The sequence below is a fragment of the Ischnura elegans genome, chromosome 1 (assembly GCF_921293095.1).
Source record: "Ischnura elegans chromosome 1, ioIscEleg1.1, whole genome shotgun sequence".
NCBI lineage: Eukaryota > Metazoa > Arthropoda > Insecta > Odonata > Coenagrionidae > Ischnura > Ischnura elegans.
The window spans coordinates 107,255,833-107,279,005 of NC_060246.1; the positions used below are offsets into that span (position 1 = coordinate 107,255,833).

Consider the following 23,173-nt stretch of genomic DNA (forward strand, 5'->3'; position numbering starts at 1 on the left):
AGGCTAGATCTTGCCAGTGTGAGCAAAGTTTTTGCCGTGGGAGGGGAGGGGGTTGAGGGGAGGTCTGTAGTAAGTGCTGCGGGCCGTATCTCAGCGGTGCTGCGGTGCGGGGTGGCGCCCTGGGGGGGAATTGCATTACGACGGACGATATCTCCTAAACGCTTACAGATAGGTAAAAACAAACAGAAAATTGGCCCTAAAGGGCTTTACTTTTACGTTTTACATAGGAATAGCACTTTTTTGACCTCAAAAAACTCAATTTAGGGTCCTTAGTACTTAGGGCCCTTGGGGCACGGGTTGCCGTTATTTTAAAGTAACCAAATTTTAACACGTGAATATAAACCTCATTTGGATCATTTTGAGACCAGGAAAACATAACTTTTCGCAATTACGAAAAATAAGGGCCGGCCTAATGTACACGAATAAATTTAGCCATTATCTAATGCTAAGTGGCTGAAAAAGGCTATAACTCATACTTATGAGATGAATTGGTTAACAAAGGAGGAAATTCATTTGTAAGGATCTAAAAACAAAAGATGAAATAAAATATGTACTGACATTAGCAGCGTAAAAAATGTAATGAAATTGGTAGATCTTACTTACCATCCTATTCTGAAGCCAAAGGTCAAGGTCAAAGGGCCAGCTACCGCCCAGATCTTCGGGTAATTGAGAGTTTTCTACGTATTTTAAAAGCCTTGACAGGGTAACATAAATTGGCTGAAATAAAAAATAGAACACAATTTATAATGGCCCAGTAGCGAAAATGATAAAACCATATTATTACACGTTCATGACCAACATGTTGCAAAAACAACAACAAAAACTTTTTTGAAAACTTTTCATGCCAGAAATAGTTGGTAAGTACTTCAGTTAATATTGGCATACTTAAGAATGCAAAACGATTACCCAGTGCAAGTTATCAATTAATGGGAATAAAAATGAGTCATTAGATTGAAGATAAATTGCAATCACTACTATCCAATGGGAAGGGTTTAAAAATGTAGCCACGGTTTTCCTTTCACCGTCAATTTTTCTCTGAATACAAACCTATGCTCCACACAGAAACATCGCTTTAGGACTCCTCCTGGAAAACACCATCATAATTACACTCGAGGTGGTCGGTAACTGCAAAAACCTTTTACAGTCACAACGCGTACGCAGCGAGGAATTTAAGCGTCCTTCAGAACATTCGCAGAAGTCCCTCCTCCAGACAAAGGAACATCCCTCATGACATCTCTTGCGAAATCCGAGGAATTTTAAAAAAGCAAGCGGCAGACCCAACTCAATTCGCCGCCACCCACCTCCCTCCACGCCTCCCAACCCATACAAATATCTCTTTACGCAACACTGACTCAGCGATGCAACAAAGCGGTCGAGAAGGCGGGGGAAGGGGAAGGTCAGAGAAAGAAAGCAAGAGTGGAAAGGAAAAAAAGGGCGTGTGCGGGGAATCGCACGGAGAGGGAGAACAATACCAGATCAACCGGATCATTTCGCGTCCACGTGCGTTTTTGTTGTGCTCATACCTGAGCCTCGCTGTTTCCGCTCCTGGCGCAGTGGACCGCGGAGCCCCGCTGCTTGCTCCAGAAAAACGCGCCGGAATCCGGTCTGATGACGATGATGTTGTTTTGCGGACCGGCCGAGGGGTGTGAGTCGGGGGATGACCGTCCCTCGGCCGGAGAAGTCGTCGCCGCGGGAGGCTTGGTCCCTTCCTCGCCGCCGGTCGACAGTCGTTCCTCCGCCAGCTTGATGGCCCCTCGGACCTCCCGCCACGCGCCCGCTCTCCGGGCGTCCACGAGGAGCGTCACCCCACGACACCTCCGCGTCTCCTCGCTGTAAGAAGCGGAGTTGACACTTCAATCGAAATGATCTTGTGAGGGGGGCGTGGTAGTCGAGCACAATGAGCATTGCACTTCACATTTATCATGGGGAAAATATCATCATCAATTTCAGGGCAACAATTATAAGGGCTTCAGTTTATATCGGCATACTTACTTAAGAATGCAAAACGATTTTCGAGTACAAGTTATCAAGGGAATAACACAAGGTCAATAGATTGAACATAAATTACAATCATGACTGGTGGTGTATCTAGGAATATGCTTTGGGGGGAGGGGGGATGGGATAACCTGGGGTGGCGAACCCCCCCCCAGGCAAATGGGGTCTGGGAAAATTTTTGAAAAATGACATGCCTGGATCATTTTGGCACTAAAAATTTTACTTAAAGCAGATAAAATTATTAAATTCAAAAACTAGAGAATAGTTTTATAATTTTTTTATTTCTCTGAGGCTTTGGGGGAGATCTACCCCCTCCCCCCCATAGTTACGCCATTGATAATCACTATCCAACGAGAAGGGTTTGAAAATGTGAAAATGTATCCACGTTTTTCTTTCCCGTCAATTTTCTTTGAATTTAAACCTATGCTCCACACAGCAGCATCTCCATCCAAGGAATGGTTTGTCGCAGCTCTCACTCGCTGTCAGGCATGATATGGTATATAAAGGAAGAGACAGATAGCTAAGGTAATTTTCGCCATTAGGGAAGGGCAATCTAAGTGAGGAGATAAACCTGGCGTCGTCATTAGCTCACAATTAAAAAAAGTCACCATGGGACCACTACTTAACGTCCCATCAGACGGACGAAGGGTTATACTTGAAATGCCTTCCACGAAGAACTCAAGCAGGGATTGGGTAATGTTTGAAAAATCTCTGCAACCGCCGGAATTTGATCTCGGACCCCAAGGGTAGGCAGCCGGCACTCTAGCGACCACACTAACCCGATCCCCACCACTCAAAATACCTAAATACCCATAAACCACAATAATTAGTGGATGCAAATGTAAGGAAAGGGGAAGAACGTCAAAAATACCGAAGAGGGTGAGTTGGAAGACATAATTTGAGTGCGCAGCTTGAAGGAGCAGTTGAAGATACAGAGGGATTCGAAGTTTTCGCCTCTCGAGGAAGTTCTCCAGAGGATCCTCGATCTGAATTTCACCAGCTAATCACCACGATACTAAAGGAAATAGAGTACTGGTTAAAGAGGTAATTTTTCATCCATGCGCATTTAAACTACAATGGCAAGGACTTAATATTTCGTCTCCCACCTTTTAAAGTTATTTTTTTGTGCTTAATTAAAAAATATAATGTAATTTTATACCGTACTACCTTTCCCTAAAAGGAGAATAAAAATAAAATAAAAATCAACCTGATAACATAAGAGAGTAAATGAATGTAAATGATACGTTTCGGAATTATCAAAAAAACGTCCCACCAGGTGCAAAGGCATCCAAACAAGCCAACCTCAAGGTGTTAAATGTCAGAAATAGAAGGTAACTTGAAGAGAAAAAACGATTTTGGTGCTAATAATGGACACCATAATTGTCCAAGTGAAACCGAATACACTCTTCCTACTGATTAGTAACCGACCAAGCATACACGTAGACGAAGGTTACTCGACCTATCAGAGTTTTTCTCTGCAGCCCCTCCAGTTTCACAAGGATGGGTATCAGGGGAGGTGCGAAGGGAAATGGAAAAAGCTAAAACATACCGATATCATGGATACTAGCCAGGATTACCCAAATTCACCCAATCAGTGATATAACGCGAAGGATAGCTTGGATTGGTGAGAGTAGAGCTCACCCCTCACTGACCCAAAGACGTATGGAATTCGTACTCTCCGGAGAGCGGGGCCAGTACCTTTCCTTGGGCCGCCTAGAGCTACGAGGATTTTTGTTTGGGGCGTCTGAAGCCTTCACCCGAGATTTTAACCCGTGACCTTTCGATGAGAAGCCCAACACCACACACTGGGCCACCAAGCTCCCCAAAGTTGTACTAGTGAAACCGACTTCATGGTTCCGAGGTACATACTGTCTCTACTTTTTATGAGATTAAACCATCAATGAATTCACTGATGACTTAATTTAGAGAAAATTATCTCTATCGTCTCAGCCTCAGTATTGTGATAGTTAATTTTAACAATAAAATGAAAAAAGCTTTGTTTTAATCCACCAATTTTTTTAATGGTATAAGTAGTTTCACCCAGGCACGGCATGTGAAACGAAACGAAAATGTTTCGCTTCGACCCGGAGGGACACGAAAATAGGAAGCCTAGGTTTAGTTTCGTTTCCGCACGAAATTAAAATCACTAAGAAGTTTTGTTTTGGAACGAAACTAAATTAATCGAAACTCCGCCGCTAATATTTAAGTTTCGATCCCAGGAGTTGAGTGGAGGGGGGTAAGAGGCAATTGTTTCGACCCATTACGTTTGACATACGTGTAGAGAGGTTAAAAATTGAGCTTAAAATTCGAATGGCCAGTTTGCGTTCACCGTTCTCCTGTTAGTGGTAAAAATATGAGTGTCCCATGCGTCTAATGGCGGTAGGCCGAATCTATACTTCATTCAACCATTCTTCGTACTCGGTGTGTGGGTCGAAACTAAACCGTTCGAAGGTGAAGCACGTGGTCCCTCCGGAGCGGAAAAATTATCTGCGTTTCGTTTCTTCCCAGAATTTAAGTTAAGTTTCGACCCGAAGTAGTTTTGACTCCGATTTCGTTTCGACCGTGAGTTTAGCTCCCTGGGTTTAAATCCATATCGTTTCGTTTCTACATTTCACTTCCGGGAATGAAATAGGGTGGTTTCCTATTATTTTTTATTGCCTAAATCGAAAGATTATTACTCCTGGAGTACGTATTTCACGCTTTTAGATTTTTAAACGACGATGCCTATTTTTCGCGATTAAATGAAAAGTGAAAAGTTGCAAGCGCGCGAAAACGCGACGCGTAAGTAGGAATGATGGGAAAAAGTCCGTGCGACGCATTTCTGGTTCCCCCTCCCGCCTTGTGAGGTGACCTTGATCGAGGCTCTGAGCGCTGATAGGACGTAGGATGCTAGCGGGTAGCTGAGTATCTTGCTGGCTGGTAGCGCTTGGCTTAAAAGTTTATTAATATCTTATCAAACGAAGAAAACTTTCCGACCTTAGCCAGTTTTAATAGATGATTATTAAGACATGTTTCCCTGAGCTCTGTGCCTCATGCATGCATTGGTAACCTCAGACGATGTATAACTCCTATCCTCTCGTGTAGAAACTAGGTCCCTGTGACGTCTCGTGGAGTGGAATCGCATGGGCGCCAATCTGGCCTTTTTCAAATGAGGATAAAATTTGACCCTTGCCATCCGTCTAAACCGGTATTTCAAAAACCAAATAATTTGTGTATTATGAATACACTAATGGTGGGTAACTAATCGCAATCAATGCCTTTCGTTTTCTTTGATGAAGTAAACTACCCTATTATTGAAATTTTACTGGTATTGACTGGTATAGTTTCTATTGCTATCCCTGGTTTCGACGCAGCGGCGCCATCACCAGATACACACACCGGATATACACAACGGTATGATATATAAGTATATTATGATGATGACGCCGCTGCGTCGAAACTAGTCATACCATTAAAAACATTGGTGGAATAAAACATTTTTTTCATTTTATTACAGAGAAAATTCATGAATGGACGCGAAAAAGTCGACAGGAATTAATAAACCATACGAAGTAAATGGATATGAGAAAGAACCAAAAATTGCCACGCTTACGCTAACCGCTTGAAAGACACCAAAATGTAGGCTCCCGAAAATTCAAACCCATTCATCTTTCTGCCAGAAGTTGGTTTGTTTGAATTCCAATTACGAACGAAACACCTATTATTCCCTTGCTACAAAAATCCTAGACCCTCCACTCGCATTATTGGAGAGGATAATAGGAAATCAGAAAATGTTCAAAATCCTACAACAACAGACCCTGTAAATGACCAGCAGGGTATCAAGTAAATGTGATACTAAAAATTTCCCTACAGATCTCTTGCTTAACTTCGCTTTGGATGTGCGGCGATTTTAACGGGGCTCACCACCTCGAAAAAGAGCGCAAAGCTTGAAATTAATATCACGAATTAGCCCTTTATTTTGCATGAAAACAGTGTAAACTACTATATTTTGGAATATAAACCTATCCAATGGAATGCGTGGACGCATGTTAGCATTTTTTCGAAACACTAGACACACTAGTTTCGCTAGAAACCCTAAAAAAAAAACATGAACCATACTTTACCATATTTCATTCGGCACCTTTGTTTATCCTCCAAAACAGCAGATAGAGGTTCCCTTTGAAGTTGAATTCCAGACTACTATCTGATGTATAGTCACATTCCAATGTAGAGGTGAGGAATTCCACTATAATTGGGTGTTATCCACCATGATGACAGTGGCTGAGAGCCGAATCCAAAATTCGAGCTCCACTAGGAGCTAATAGGACGAAACGGTTATCCCCACACTACCTAACAGGCGGGCTATAAAAACTGACATAAGGAGTAATATATACACCATACAAGGCAGCTTGCGAGGGTTTTTTTCTATGGAAGTATGGTAGCCTAGAGATTAGAGGACTGTGAAAGTGTCCCAGCTCCAAATATCAGCGGCATCTTTAAGGCAACACGGTGAAAAAACCTTGAAGTACGTACGAGGAGGGCCAGGGAAAGAAACTGGCCCTTCTATCCTGTGTATAATTACCTATAATATTTGTGGTGAACTTTCCTCCAGTTTAGTCCTGGGTGAGCTCTACCCAATCCTAGCCAAACCAATCTTCGGGCTGAATTACTGAGCGAGTGATATGGTAGGCTTAAAGGGAAGCTGACAGGCCAATATCAGCCATCATGCTGGAAGGGTTCCACAATTCAATTCATCTCTCTACCTCGGTCTACGACTGACTTCTCTTCATCACCGTTCCTTTTCTACCCCTTCCCCGTTTTTCCAACGTCCTTCCCTCTGTTCACGGTTCTCTAGCAACCCCTCTTCCTTTAATATACACTCCATCCAATGTCACCCCCTAATTTCCTTAAAAAGATTCCTCTCCTCACCCTACATGTCTAGCAAGTCCTCATTCATTTCACCTTTTCTATTCTCTACAATACCCGCATTTCGAACACCTCGAATGTATTTTCATCCTCTTTAATCAAAGTTGACGTTACCGCAATGTAAATTACAAACTTGCAAAATACTTACACACTACTGTAGCAGCTGCCTTGGGCAACAGGTTAAATTTTACCTTATGTGCAAATAATCTTTGTCCGTTAGCCTCTCTTCAACTAAAAAGTGAGAAGCGGGATGGAATATGGAAATATGGACAAAAAAATACCCAAGAACTCAAAATTATGTTTGCATTTTGAAACCTTGGCATCAATTAAAAAACACCGACACTTCAATTCCATTTATTACACGAAACTTTCCGTGCCTATTCTACGAGAAAGCATTAAGGCAAACTATAGTTCACATCTACAGTGATGCGAGCATTACGGAGCTAAAATTAATTCTTGCTTGGCCGAAAATTTTCATGCACGGCATTTAGTAAGTGTGAGTTTTCTACAAAGCAAAGCAAAATTATCTCGAAGGAAAACATTAATATATATTCAATAATAAAAAAGATAAGCCACATGATTATGTTTTAAGTAGTATGCGCAATTAAACACCATTGCATCGAATGATGTATTTCCTTATGACTCCATTCCAATTACTTAACGCTAAAGTGCTTTATTATCAATTAAAGTTGACCCCAGCACCCATACGTTTTCTAAGTTTTTTCTGTATAAGTTATATTTAAGACTACACTCCACGCATAGCTTCGAGTTCAAAACTTCAAACATGATAACATTAAGAATGAAAATCGATTCCAGAGTCAAGAGTGTAGCAAGGACTTCTGGAGACGAAATGCCGGTAATGTTAAAAAACAAAATGGTCAAGGCCTTGGCAGTTTTTCCGTGAAAACTGCTGACTTTTAAGATAAGAAAAAGATCTCCAAAGGACGTACTCCGTAACAGTTGCTCATGCTATTGGCTCTAAGATGGGAACATACCCATAAATGCTGATGACCTGCCTTCCGACATACATGGAGAAAGAAAGTGAAACACTAAGTCTTCTGACAAAGTGGTGGACGCAGGTAAAGTTTTATCACAACTAGCTTTACGTTTTCGCACTCGTACGTTCTATGAATGCAAAAAACTTTTTCAAGTTCAAATTACTACAACCGGAGTGAGAAAAAAATTATAATCTTCTCTTTGTATAATTAAAACGGCCGCGGTGGCGGCGGAGATAATTCCTCGCCTACCACACCGAAGTGCACGGGTTCGAGTCCCACCTGGATAGGTTGCGCCCATCCAGGACATGGGTGTGTGTGATAATCTATTGCTAGTTGTTGAAACCCCCGTAGTAAAGGCCTAATTAGGCTACTTTCGGGTATAATTGAAATATCAAAAAAATAATCAAAAAAACACGAAGATACAAATTAAATTAAGTGGACAGGAGGATTAAAAAAACCTGGTAGGCGAGTCACACTTACTGACGATATTCATATCTTCGCCCTTTTGCGAAAGCCCAAAACCGAAGGAGAGGAAAAATAAATATTTACCCAGCTGAAGCACAGTTATATAAATAAATAAAGATGTAGATACGGCGAAAACGGCAACACGCCCAAGTCTAAACGTGTGTTTACCACCCTCGGAGTTGGATGCACTAAATACATATTTTGAAAAAAAAACTAAAATTAAGAAAGCATTTCCTGGTTTACCAAGCATTCTTTCTTTTCCGTTGTTAGGACTATTCCTTTGGAGTTGCCCTTTTCTCAATGAAAGTATTTAAAAAAAAATGACATCACTATATCTTTAGCATGCCAATTCAAGTAAAAATAAGGCAGAAATCCGGATACTGAGGGCTGGAAAACTGTTCATGAAATTGAATCGATGGAGGTATTATATGTAAGGTTGCATTGCTAATTCATGTCTCCTAAGTGAAGCATATTCATGTAGAGTGAAGTATTATACTCGAGTCCTTAACTTACACGCCCGATCATAATCGTAGAGAAATAACTTTAAGAGTAAATAGAAAGGCAGCAAAGGCACATCTGAACTCGTACGCTAGAAAACTGACGAAAAATGTGTTAAACGTCGAATTTAGGTCAACCCATTGCTTTACAGATACGAATCGAAGTCCGACGCATGAACAGTCCTATTCATGGGGACATGCATTCTCAATCGGAATATAAAATCACGAAGTGAATCCACCAGAGGTCGGTAGACCAAATTTGGAACCAGAGCTTATAAGGACATCTCCCAGAAGGGGTTTTAGATCCAGTTAGTTACCCACTGAGAAGCACATTTTTGCGGGATATCCCGCAACAATGAATACCGCTGGAGATGTGCGCAAAACTGATAGCTAATGATATGATACTAATAGCATGAACGTTGAAACAAAGTGGTCAATTTTTTATCAAAATTTATGCACAACTCGACGACCAGAATCACCGAGAAGAAATAAAAAATTATTGACAGCAAAAACTAGTCATATTTTTAACCACTTATTCCCACGAAACCTCATTAATAGTAGGTGCTGAGAATCTAGAGCACAACTTTTATGATAAGTTGAGGTTGAAAGAGTTTAAGTTTATTAAGTTAATTGAAAATGATAATGAGTTTCTCCATTAACTTTTGACGCTAAAATTTTTCACTACATACAAAAATTCAATTGGACAACTTTCTCACAAATAAAATTTTATAGGTTTAATGAGCATCCAAAATGCGATTTTTACGGTTCGCCCACGATTTGGATGAGTTCAATACCTTTGGAAAAAATTAGACTGCTCCGGAAAATTCATTTTCGTGCAATGCCATTGGTTACACAAGGTAATAACTGATAACATCATCAGATGGACATATGAAAAAATCCTCTTGCGCCGATAACTGTTTCCCCAATACTTTCAGATTGATTGGAGGAAGTATCAAATAAACATCAAAATCGAACTTTGTTATGAAATAAGTGCGGAATAACTATAATTAAATCCATGGACAATTTAAAAAAATGCATTGAAAAAGAAACGATTCTCAGTTTCCCTAAATTTCGCAAGTTGAGGTTGGATTTTTAATGGTGGTGAACGCTAAATTGTACCGCTGGTTTCAAACACCGGAAAATATTTATAATGACATTACTTCATTCTCAGTTTGATTTCGTATATTTTCCCGAGTAAAAATGGGAGAAGGAAACTCTAAAACCCATAGCGGATCGAGGAATTTTCCCGAATCCTTTACTCTTACATATTTTAACACGATTTCATTCGATAATCGATTTAAAATGACAATGATACAATCAACCACACCGGTCGAAGCAAATAAACGGAGAATGAGGGAAAACATTACATGGGAATTTTGATAAACAGTATCATAAAGTAACTATATACTTACTCTATGCAGAGTTAAGCAATATACGATATAAAAATATTGGCTGTACGTGAATCTTAAAAACAATAGTTATTTTATTTTTCTAACCTCAGAGAAATTTCAAATAACTAAATGCCTTATTAGGGATACACTGATTCCAAATAATTTTTTCGCCGTATAGCTGCGACATTTTTCTTGGTGAAAAACAGGGGTGTATGGCACTTATTGCCGTGACCACCATCCACGGACGGTCATCAAAATCCTTACTCTTTATTAGTTTCAGAGACCTCGCTTTATCCACGGATGCATATGTAATTGCGTAAAGGCATTTATTCCCCATTCAATTAGGGAAACACGAGCATTTACCATTGATTATTTTAAAAGTAAAGTTTCTCGAATCTTTTTAAGACACCTGATAAGTCGACTTTATGTCATTTTCAACACATACAATCCAGGAGATATAAGCTGATTAGAGATACTCTCTCTAAGTATAAGTTACGCAGGAATGGCATAAAAAATTTCATCGAAGTGAATGAACAACCTCAGGACTCAAAATTTTAATTCATTATTTTTTCAAGCGTTGAAATCACTTCCCGTCATTTTGCCAACGCAATGACGAAAAAGTGCAAGATGAAGTCCATTCGTAAGCGAGTCATCTCCGTTTTCTCGGGTCTCTAAGAATTGCTACGCCAATGGAAGAACGCTGGAGAATGTTGGGAGGGATGAAAATGAAAACAAAACGGAAAATGGCTGGGATCCAGTATGAGCGAATTTGAGGTATCTGGTCGCTCGAGTTTGCCGTTATCTATCCCTGTTTACCGTTAAAAATATTCAAATACATAAAGACATTCTAACATGATGCAAATAGTAGGGTAGCTTTAAAAATGCTAGTGCAAGGATGTACGGGAAAACGTTCTAGAAACATTTCGCAGTAAAATATCAACTCAAGACACGGGTCTGTAATACTTTTATGACCCGGGTTTTAATTGCGTTTGACAATGCTCCCTAACATGCTTGCCATCAGTGGTGAAGTCAGATATATTTCCCCCCGAAATATAAAAACACAGTTATATTCCTTCATAAAAGAAAACAAAATTTAAAATATTGAAAAATCATGAATTTACAAAATATTTCTTTAAGAAATGTAGTTTTTTCGATTACGAAAAGTATTAACATTAGTGTAAAAGCCATTACTTATCACCCTGTTTTTCCCCCTAGCTTTGGACCCGAACGAAATTCCTGGCTGCGCTACTGCTTGCCATGTTGAGCCAATGTTAATAGGGCGGTTTCCTATGATATTTAATTGCCTAAATCGAAAGTTTATTACTACTGGAGTACACATTTCACGCTTTTAGATTTTTAAATGACGATATCTATTTTTCGCGATTTAAAGAAAATTGAACATTTTCAAGCGCTCGAAAACGCGACTACTAAGTAGGAATGCTGGGAAAAGCCCGTGTGGCATCATTCTGGTTCCCGCTGTCGCCGTGTGAGGTGACCTTGGGGCGAGGATATGTGCGCCGCTGCGATGCAGGCTGCTAGCAGGTAGCGCTTGGCTTAAATAAGGATTATCAATACCCTATCAAACGAAGGAAACCCTCCGACCATAGGCCGTTTTAATCGGTGATTATTAAGTGATATTTCCCTGAGCTATTTGCCTCATGCATGCATTGGTAATCTCAGACGATGTAACACTCCTATCTACTCGTATAGAAACTAGGTCCCTGTGACGTCACATGGAGTGGCATCGCATGGGCGCCAATCTGGCTTTTTTTAAATGAGGATAAAATTGACCATTGCCATTCGTCTAAACTGGGATTTCTAAAACCAAATAATTTGTATACTATGAATACACTAATGAAGGGTAACGAATCGTAATCAATGCCTTCCGTTTACTTTGATGAAGGAAACTACCCCATTGGAGGGTATGCTTTATAAGAACAATTTCCTATGTAAATAACTTATTTAAAATAAAAAAGAGATTCAACAATATTTCACATAGCAAGGACCTTACAAAGTCAGTCGTAGACAGAGGCGGATACAAATTGTAGATGCGGGGGGCGCCCCCCCTCCCCTTACGGGGCCGCCCTTATTGCCTAACAGAACCACAATTGTAACTATTTTATACCATAAGAAGGCATTGTATTGTATTTGTATATAATCAGTTCAAATAAAACTAACTTATACTTTGCATGCGATTCGATAATTTTCCATTACGATAAAAGTTAAGGTTGCTCATGGTATCTTTCGCACCCTCCCTTTTGAGTTTTTTTCTGTATCCGCTACTGGTCGTACATGGCTTAAGTTAGGACGTCTATGGCTCATAAAGAAGCAAAGGAGTAAAAAGGCTGTACAGTGTACAGGGGTCACCTCAAATGACGAGATTGGAAAAAATAAATACGAAAAAATTAAAAAATATGAATAGGAAAAGTGTTCATTCCGCAGAATAACAATGAAGGATAGCTCTGCGTCAAGCCAACCCTAATGCTTATGACCTCCGATAAAGATGACCTTTTCTTTTGTAAGCGATGATCTACCCAAGGACTGATACTGGCGTTACATGTATGGTCAAGGTGCATTCATTTGCACAAACATAGAAACATTGGTTTTGCATTTCGGTGACGGTATGCTATTGAAATAATTTCCGCGTGAAACAACAAGTGACAAACAATGATGCGACAAACGACGATGGGGCACGAGTTCCGCATAGAAACGTGAGTGACCAGGTACGACCAGATATCAGCGTATATGTATTATCTATATCTTAGGGGAGGGGTCAAGCTCGATGAAATGGTAGGTTAAGCAATTGTAAATAAGGACACCCCATGGCATTTTACTTTCAAAATAAACGAGAAATGAAAAAGACAGGAAGTAAGAAAATGCGAGCGGATGGATAGGAAGTGCAAGATATTATCAAAACTAGGGTTGATACCTCCCTCTGGAGCGGTCTTCTTGGGTGACGTATTATTCGCGTAAAAGTCATGCCATCATCTTGAAATTTTCAGGGTACATAGAGTAGACCTTGTTCTACATTTGCGTGTATCTCGAATATTTAAATACACATCTGAGAAAGGTAAAATTTTCAAACTCAATTTAAATTTTCTAACGGTCTAATTCATACTCTCTGAAAGTTCACGATCATAGCGCAAGTTTTAAGCGAGTATTCCGCCGACAAAAAAGAAAGTTCGAGCAGAAGGTATTCGTCCTCCTAAAGTCAAGATATTTTCGTGATTAAGGGGGAGGGCTTTCTCCCATTTTATACGCCGTTGTGACCAGTCCAGGATCAAAACACGAGAAGAATTTCTTCAATGCTTTACACTGTGAACAACAACTGTTGTATCCAGTAGCTGATCCAGGGTACATTCAGGGGTCTTAGTGAGGAGTAACCTCCCAGCAGTAGTGGGGGTAGGAACAAAATCACCATTCTATTTAGTGTAAATTGGATTCCCAAGGGGGAGCTATAGCCCCCATAACCTCCCTCTGGATCTGCCACCGGATTATAAGATAGCAAAGGGGTGTAAAATTGGCCCTAAGTTTATAGATAATTTTTATTCCAATTCTTTAATGTAGCTAAATGTATCGGAAAAAATTACTAAATACTTTTGTAAAAAGTGGCAACCTCCAAAACTTTCGATTTTATTTAGCGTTTGTTTCGACCCAAAGGGGGATTATAGCCTCCCCCCTCCCCCAATAGGTCCACCACTGGTTGTATCAAATAGGAATCGGTCAGGGGTAACTGACAAAGTAAATATACGCAGATCCTAGTTTATAATGATGCATTGTCAGCGTTGCTGGCTAAGGGAAAGCAATATGAAAAATTGTGTGAAATCTACCTGTCTTTGTCTTGTTAGTGCGGACTGAATTCTGCCCTCACTGATCCAAAATAACTTTGGGGTCAAAACACTCAGAGTGGTGAGTGAAGGATGAATGTTTAAATGTAGGAGATAGCATGCACGACCACAAACCTGAATGCTGCCGTGGTGAGGTAGCGCAGCGCGCAGTCCATGTCCTCCCGGAATAATGATATGTTGGTCGGAGATCTTTCACCCGCCGGAGCGGCGTCCGCTTCCGGTCCGGGAGGCAGCCGGAGGATGACCAAGGCGCGCCCATCCCGGTCTCTGCCCCCAGGGGCCACCGCCACTCCGCTGCCCAGCACCCCCAGGATGCTCGCCGCCTCCATCACCTCGCCGGCTGACCTCTCCTCCTCCGAGGCAAGCGATGGGGGCCAATCCACACGTTTATTCCTCAGCAATCCGAGGGAACTGCGCGGTGAAAATATCCACGGTCAAAATGGCCAAACTCATTTCCATCATATCACTTAAGCCGTATTCGCGAAGGAAAACATGCAGATTGCGCACTGAGAATGAAGAAGACGACGAACGCTGTTGAAGTGAAACGGAGAATTCCACGAAATCGTTCCGTCACGAATTTCTGATACACGGGCAGGAGGAAGTTTAGGGTTATATCGAGCAAGGCCTGTAACTTTCAAGCCACTGTATGGATTGTATTCCTGTCGTCAGGGCCTCAAAATTATTTCATGGCATCTCATTTAAAAAAATAGATTCATCGAAGTTGAGACGTCACACTATCAAAGACTCCGAGATTCAGACGCGTACCTTGTTCACCTTGTAGAATTCTAGGTAGTTTCTATTGCCGCTGGGTCCAGAAGAATAATTTTAAAAGAACTAATGAAGACTTAACGTAAAAAAAATCGATGTCATCCAGCGTGGAGGCGAATAAACTGCGCACAAATATCACGTAACCACAAAGAACACGCCGTATGAATTTTCAAATGACGTAGTCTCGGTAGGCAGCCAGCAATGCTTCTCCGCACCTTGCCGTTCGAGGTGGTGTTGGTCCCTCAACTTCGCCACTCTGCTGCAGTGGCTGCTTCACGATCGTTTACTGAAAAACATATGATCTCCCGAAACACCGTTAGGACGGCGTCGCCTACCCTCGCCGCCCCCCCTCCCCACTCTTGGGATGTCTCGGAAGCAAAGAAATTGGGTTTGAACGGAGACTGATGGTGCGCGAAGACTTTTTTTTTTGTAAGCTGCGGTAATGAAAAAAATATTACAACGCGCACAAACCACATTAGCTATCCAGAATGTAGGCTCGATGGCTCAATACTACCACGGTCACTGGGCGGGTTAATCCTCTTACGAAGGGCATCGCCGAGACTTTGAACACGTGTACATTTTCCCGCTACATACCTTCAGCCTCCCGTTACGAAATCATAAAATTAATCAAACGGGGATCCGAGAAAAATAAGGGCACTCTTTTTTTCTACTGAAGGGACCGATAAATCCGCTCAGACATCAAAAAACTATATTTGTCGTAGTATACATCGTTACGGTCGAATGAACATTTATTCGATGGAACAGCAGTTATTTTCATCCCATTCTATATAGCAATCACGAGGAATAAAATATTACTACGCGCTGGAATTGACGCTAAATATGGAATGCGTTGAGGTAGTGATAACTTTTGTTCGCGAAAGAAAACCACAAGACATCATAACGATTGAACTCGTATTCGTCAAGCTTTGGCAACACTAAGAGAGGAAAACACGACTACAAATTAAAAAAAAAACAACTTGTTTTTACTGGGAGGCAAAAATCTGCCCTTCGGCACCGATATTACCTCATACTACTCAATAATGATCAACTTTCACCGAAGAGAATTCCGAAACCATTTTATTCCGACAGCAAAAAAACTCAAGGAACAAATGCATAGAACAAGGAAGTCCTCGGCAAGTTTATTAACTCATTAGGTTTCCCCTCATAGACCTCAAGCGCCATGATTCTGCCAAGACGAACATGTCACTAGTCTTGTGGAGACATTGTCTACTTCCTTCCTACAATCCCAATTAAATAGGTACTTAAGTTCCTCAAGGAAGATTGAATTCGATAAACACAATTATAAGGTCCCATAAAAGGTTCTGCAGAGCATGCAGTAAAGAGACAGTAGAGAAATAATAACAAAAATGGGTGGAAAAAATTGCCTCCAGGAATTAAATTCAGAAAACAATCACTTTGGTACCACTTTATTTTACGAATATTTGGAATGAAAACGAGATATGAAATACGAATGAGATGTGACTTTAATCCGTGCAGTGAGAATCCATTCGATATGAAGTTGGATCTATTCCAAACTGTAAACATAAGATCGATGCATACAGCTGGCCCACTTAAAACTTTTACTTGCGAGCAGGCAAAACGGTATCTCTGCCCTCGCCTCTACCGCTCCCCGGGTGATGCTGCTTGAGCAGGCAATGGACCACATCAAGAGAAGTGACATAAAGATTGTGCATCGGAATCCACGATACTTAAGATGCACAACCCTGCCACGTGGCTTTCGCCGAAACCACCACATTATGAATAAAACCATTTAGTTCGACTACTCTAGTAGGCTAACTCTTCTGATGTCGGCATCACAGTTGAATCACCTGAAATGCACAAAATCTCCCATTTATAGCTCATCAAAAATGATGTTCGTATCAATACCGTGACTCCTTAATTTTTACTGAATCGTTCTTATCGTTCGGTTCAGTTTGACACAATAACACGGTACCTAAAAATGTGATTTTTATACTGATATAACCTGGTGCTCTGTAGGAAACCTAATAATTGACTGGTAAGAAGAGAATCTAATATTGAGTCAGCTCCATATTTTAGAAAGGTAACAATTTTTTCTCAGATTCGCTATAAAAATTATTCCCTGGTAATATGAAGAAGCTAAGTGCGATGCATAAATAATAGTGAGAATAAGTTCCTCCGCGCAGCTCTAGAACAAATTATAGTATTTCCTGGAGATTATTGGAATTCTTGCTCATTTGAGTTCAGCAAGTCGACTCTTGCTCGAGGAGTCGGTAGAATGCCATGTAACAACGAGGAATAACTACGGGACTAATGGCTCGTATGAGGCCGAAGGATTTCCTTTCACCTGTGTCTGGGGGCCAATATCCCGGCCACATTTTTGCCACGCTTGACTTACATAGCACCATTCTAACAAAGCGATTCCGATTATGAAATCAGAATACCTGACTAGGCATTTATATCTATTAATCCCATCCGACGCAATAAGGGAACAATGACGATGGTCCTAAACATTCAACTTCCTACCAGCGTAGTCAGTAATTCATCAACATTGAGGCATTGAAATGTAACAAAATGTGGAATTAAAGTCCTCGGAACAGCGTACTACCTCACTCAGAAGATAGTATTATCAGGGGAAATACACACTATCGATTCATAAAATCAAGCTCACGGTATGTTAAAAGAGATTTGGTGATGAATTTAATGTGACTCACACGGGATTAGCAATATATCTCCGTAAAAATACAGCACGGGAGGCGAAGTACTTATCCAAAGTGATAACTACGATACCATTCATAAACTAATGCGGGAACAAACACAGGCCCTAATTAAGAAAATAATTGTTGGCATTTGACCCGGGGTAGATACTATGAAAATTCACGTCTTTATATGATTAAACTTATAGTACACATACTAACAATAAGTCGAATATAATAGCAGTCACGAATTCCTGTAAACATTCCCTTTCCTCAAATATCATCACCGCTGAAATATTTTCATACGTTAGTTTCATCGATTAGTCTTGAATGCTCTGAGCTTTGAAAACGAAATCGCCTAAATTGAGGAATTTTTACTCTTACTGTTGAAACAATTAAGAACCAAGGTATTTAAACATTTATGCCACAATTACATGATGTTATCACGTAGGAACATGGTATCAAAGCAGCTAATACCCGGGAGCAATGAAGTTCATTAGAGCCGGAAAAGTTAACAATAACTAATCCGTTTCATGAATACAGTAAAATGGCAAGGATGACATCTGCTACTAACCTAAAAGTTCCCATATATTCAGTGAATTGATGAATTTTTTCGTTCGATTTGCCTGCAAACATGAAGTCACTGAGCATAGCATCGATGGTAGTATTTGATAGATGATGTATACATACCACATTGCGCTAATCAGGATGAAATGTACTCCGAGAAATTTAGATATGTTTGCGATGAAATACACACATGTTAAATTCTAATATTTTTCAAATGATCGGTATATGCTTTTGACTTCATGGATGATTTTATTTGTGAACAGTAAACGAGAAAAAAGCTTCGCGTAAATGTCACAGCTACAAGGGCCCAAAACAATGTCTCTAATCTTCTTGTAGCATCGCATAAACCCCTCAAGCCTCGACCACGAGTCGATGCTTCTTCGGTGTGCGAGGCACAGATTGTCTTTTCTAGAGCTTGGAAGCGGTTAGCCGAGAGGTCCACCACCCTCCTCTTTCCCTCCCCCTACAATGCAGCCACTCCCATTATCTCACCATCCTACCTAAACAACCTGCCTGACTCCTCCGAACCAGACCCACCCCTTTGCCCTCCCACTTTCAGCCCTTACGAGACCAAGGAGAGCATGCGTGAGAGGAAAAAAAATATCTTCCTCCATCATCATGATCTAAAAGAAATACTTGCACGCAAGGCAAGCATCAATGCACCACCTCATCGTTTTCTTGAGAAGACGCACTTAAAGCTCCGGTTAAAAAATCTTAAAAATGGCAGCATGATTAAAAGAGTGACGAGAGAGAGAGAGAGGACTCGACCACTTAAGAAAACGAAGGAGGTAGGCGAGCAAAACAAAAGCAATAAAACACCGGTTTGACGCGGCGTCGCTCGGCGTAGGGGGGACGTTCCACCTACAAGACGGTCCATTGCACTTGACAAGGACGAGCAAGCAGTCAGCTGACTGTGGCATCGCCCAGACGGGAGGCAACGATCAAGGACCAGCCCACGAGAAACGGCCACCTGATGATTCTCCCGATGGAAATTTAGAAAAATTCCAGGCAGAACACACGGAATAACACGAGTATAACTCGGTTCACCCCCTATATATATTCAAGTTCATCGATATTCAATCCTTGGAGCAACTTATCCGAGACAAATTTAAAATTCAAAAGCACTGATGGGAACTTCGGAGTTTTAAAATAAGCAGACAGTACAAAAAACAATTTTAAAGCGATTAAAATAGATCGACAATTTTAAACGCCGCATTCCCGTGAAACAAAAAGGATAACTGTTCTAGAGCCAAAGTATGCAAGAAATTGCAATGCATGGAAAATCCAGCATCTAAGGTTGGATTCTTTAATTCAATTCAACTTTATCGGGGCGAAAAAAACGCGTGGATACCCCTGAACGTCAATATATCGGCCTTACATTCCCGTTCTTGTGTGACATGTCACAATATTTTGTTGAATATCACTTCAGGCACAACTATGACTGTAATTTCCACGATGCAAACATTGTTCACTTCCTTAATTTTAATTGTTCACTCGAAAAAATGCACATACCTTGTTTAGTTCATTCCAAAAATATATCCATCGCAAACGCTTCACCTCAGATGTTCTCGGCTAACCCGCCGATAAACAACTGACTTACGTTGGCCGAGTTGTTTTCAACTCCACATTCCGACGTCGCACGGGACACTCAATTTATGTTGGAACTTAAGTTCGCGAAGGGTGACCGGAGCGTAAGAAACGCGCTTTTAAAACCCAACAAATTGCGGTAGAGAGTTGGTTGAGGGTTGGGCATGATCGCATCCCGCACCAAGCTAGCCGTATCGACAAAAATCATCGAGTTTCACTGATTTGCACCAAGAATGATCACATGATTTACTATTTTAATTTTACCATCCCCCTTAATACATGATAATCGCTCACTTATGTTTCCTAATTTTGCCCTCACGGAGAAGCTCCATGATCAGGTTAATTAAAAATGCAAATAGTTAACCAAGATGGAATTTAGAACAATATTTTCATGCACCCATGTCTGCAAAGGTCGTCTGACAAGTTTTCCGTCGCCTCTTATGTCTGGTCAGCTGCGTTCGTTGACCTCATAAAGACTAGGAGTAGGAGGCAAGGCCGAGACCCGAAGGTCCCCCGGCGCATAAGTTCATTGCATGCAACATTGCACTTGCCTATAGGCCCAGTTAACACGTACATCCTCCGCTAGAAAGCCGAGTTCCATTTTACCGGGCTACCATGCACCATACTCATTTGACAGTGGCCAATAAGCTTAGCGTAAATCTTCGGGGGTTGCGAATAAAAATTCGCAACAGATGCAGCTGACATGCACCTAGAGGAAGCCCCACGGTGCTAGGATTGCTGTTACTCCATAGAGAGCATTTTCGAACATATCGGAAGGGTGGCAGCTGCCAACCTTTGCACGCCTTCACAGTTACGGGCCGAAATACCGGCATTAAAGCCTGATGAACGGGCATTGAAATTTCGACCACCAGGTCATGCAACGAAAATATTTTCTGACGACGCCACGTGTAGATGAAAATGTACAAATGGCTTCTATTAGAGGAGAGGGGAGTAATAGCGTACGCTTAAGAATTTTTATTTTATGTCTTTCAATTGAAAACGTCTAAGAAAGAGGCAATCATATTATTTTGAAGGAAATACGATTTCCCACCAACTATTTGCTTCATATTTGGAAAATTTAACTTACTTTGAGTGTTATACCTGTTTTACAAAACCTTACACTGCTCGAAATTGTCCCGAGTGCGGGGCAGTTAGGGCAAACCCTAACTGGTGATGATGAGCGATATTGCAAACACCAGTGGCGTAACTAGGAATATGCTTTGGGGTGATGAGAGGGGATGGGGAAGGGCGACCTCCAACCCACCAACCCCCTTTTAGGAAAATTTTGGAAAATTATATGCCTGCAAATACATTTTGCGTATTTTTAGCACTAATTAAAATTTGGGTGTCATTAAAAGGTTACGTTAAAATTTACTATAAGTCTATGGTGTATGGTACTGCCCTGCCATACGGTAATACCCCGCTCTCCCCTAAAATCCGATTTGATGTTACGTCAATGAAAATTAAATGCAGTGCTTATGATAAATTCTGGTTGACGATGTGGATATCTAAATTTTCATAGAGATATCGTTAAATACATCTAAAATGGCTATTACTTATTCGTTGGACAAAGAGGAAAACCATGGTGGAAATGTAAGGGTTGATTACAAAATAATAAATTTTTCACGGAAATCTGGTTCCACTACACCTTGCATGTCATGAAAACGTGTCATCGACGTGAATCTTACGCAAAATACTGTAATAGACGGAGGGGCACATTCAGCATCAAATTTAGGGGGGGTCATGACCTGGGTTCGGGGAGAATTGAATATCCCCCTGGAAAGAGGGTCGTTCTCCCACACAACAGCTTAAAAAATACCCATTTATTACACATTTTGGAGCATAAAATTTTATTTGTTCTCAAAACAACATAATAAATTAAGCAGTTTGAATTTAACATGAGTCACCAACAATCATGTAACCTTTCAATCAAATAACTAGAGCATAACCTTAATGCGTATCATAGGTATAATAACCTCTACAGAGTATTCACATGGAGGGAAATGCAGTGTGTGATTAGATTTCCAAATTCTCGAGTCACCTTGATTAGTGGCCTTCCCACCACTCATTTACACAGCAGAGCTGACATCGACGAAAATAATTCAGGAATGAGTAAAGTAGCTCTTGCTGAATTTTCTTATGCGAAACCAATGGTTGAAGCATGAAAGTTGAGTTGGTACTGTGATAAAAAAGGGAGGTGGTAAGCTTGGCATTTGCATTTTCCTGATTTAAAAGAAAGGTGCCAAAGGCCCACAACTTACACCCCCCACTGAAAAGAAGAAAAAACCAGAATAGGGTGGTTTCCTATTATTTTTTTATTGCCCACATTAAAAAAATTTTACTCCTGGAGTACATATTTAACGCTTTTAGATTTTTAAATGACGATATCTATTTTTCTCGATTAAATGAAAAGTGAATATTTTAAAGCGCACGAAAGCACGACGGCTAAGTATGAATGCTGGGAAAAGCCCGTGTGACGTCATTCTGGTTCCCACTGCCGCCGTGTGTGGCCACCTTGGTGCGAGGCTATGAGCGCCGCTACGATGCAGACTACCATTTAAGCCCTTGGCTTAACTAAGGATTATTAAAACCCTATCAAACGACGGTAACTTTCCGACCACAAGCAATTTTAATTAGTGATTATTAAGAGATGTTTCCCTGAGCTCTTTGCCACATGCATTGGTAATCTCAGACGATGTAAAACTCCAGACTACTCATATAGCATCTAGGTCCCTGTGATGTCGTGTGGAGCAGCATCGCATGGCCGCCAATCTGGCCTTTTTCAAATGACTTATTCAAGTATACTGGGACTAGCCACGGTGATAACTTTTACGGAGTCACCCGCAATGCACAAATAGGGTGGTTTCCTATTATTTTTTTATTGCCTAAATCGAAAGATTATTACTCCTGGAGTACGTATTTCGCGCTTTTAGATTTTTAAATGACGATATCTATTTTTCGCGATTAAATGAAAAGTGAAAAATTTCAAGCGCGCAAAAACGCGACGCGTAAGTAGGAAAGTCCGTGCGACGCATTTCTGGTTCCCCCTCTCTCCTTGTGAAGTGACCTTGATCGAGGCTCTGAGCGCTGATAGGACGCAGGATGCTAGCGGATAGCTGAGTACCTTGCTGAATGGTAGCGCTTGGCTTAAAAAAGGCTTATTAATACCTTATCAAACGAAGAAAACTTTCCAACCTTAGCCAGTTTTAATAGGTGATTATTAAGACATGTTTCCCTGAGCTCTGTGCCTCATGCATGCATTGGTAACCTCAGACGATGTATAACTCCTATCCTCTCGTGTAGAAACTAGGTCCCTGTGACGTCACGCGGAGTGGAATCGTATGGGCGCCAATCTGGCCTTTTTCAAATGAGGATAAAATTTGACCCTTGCCATTCGTCTAAACCGGTATTTCAAAAACCAAATAATTTGTGTATTATGAATACACTAATGGTGGGTAACGAATCGCAATCAATGCC

General features: G+C 40.9%; 1 protein-coding gene across 4 annotated transcripts in view; it reads right to left on the reverse strand.

Moving 5' to 3' along the window:
* Positions 1-19,692, reverse strand: part of LOC124167698 (titin) — a 290,842-nt gene extending 271,150 nt beyond the window's left edge. For all 4 annotated transcript variants that reach the window (XM_046545725.1, XM_046545709.1, XM_046545700.1 and 1 more), the window contains exons 1-4: positions 19,622-19,692; positions 14,214-14,510; positions 1,524-1,830; positions 604-717 (exon numbers count right to left, since the gene is read on the reverse strand). In XM_046545725.1, coding sequence (XP_046401681.1) covers positions 604-717; positions 1,524-1,830; positions 14,214-14,428 — 636 coding nt within the window. In that variant the 5' untranslated portion in view covers positions 14,429-14,510; positions 19,622-19,692. The remainder of the gene's footprint in view (positions 1-603; positions 718-1,523; positions 1,831-14,213; positions 14,511-19,621) is intronic.
* Positions 19,693-23,173: the final 3,481 nt, after the last annotated feature.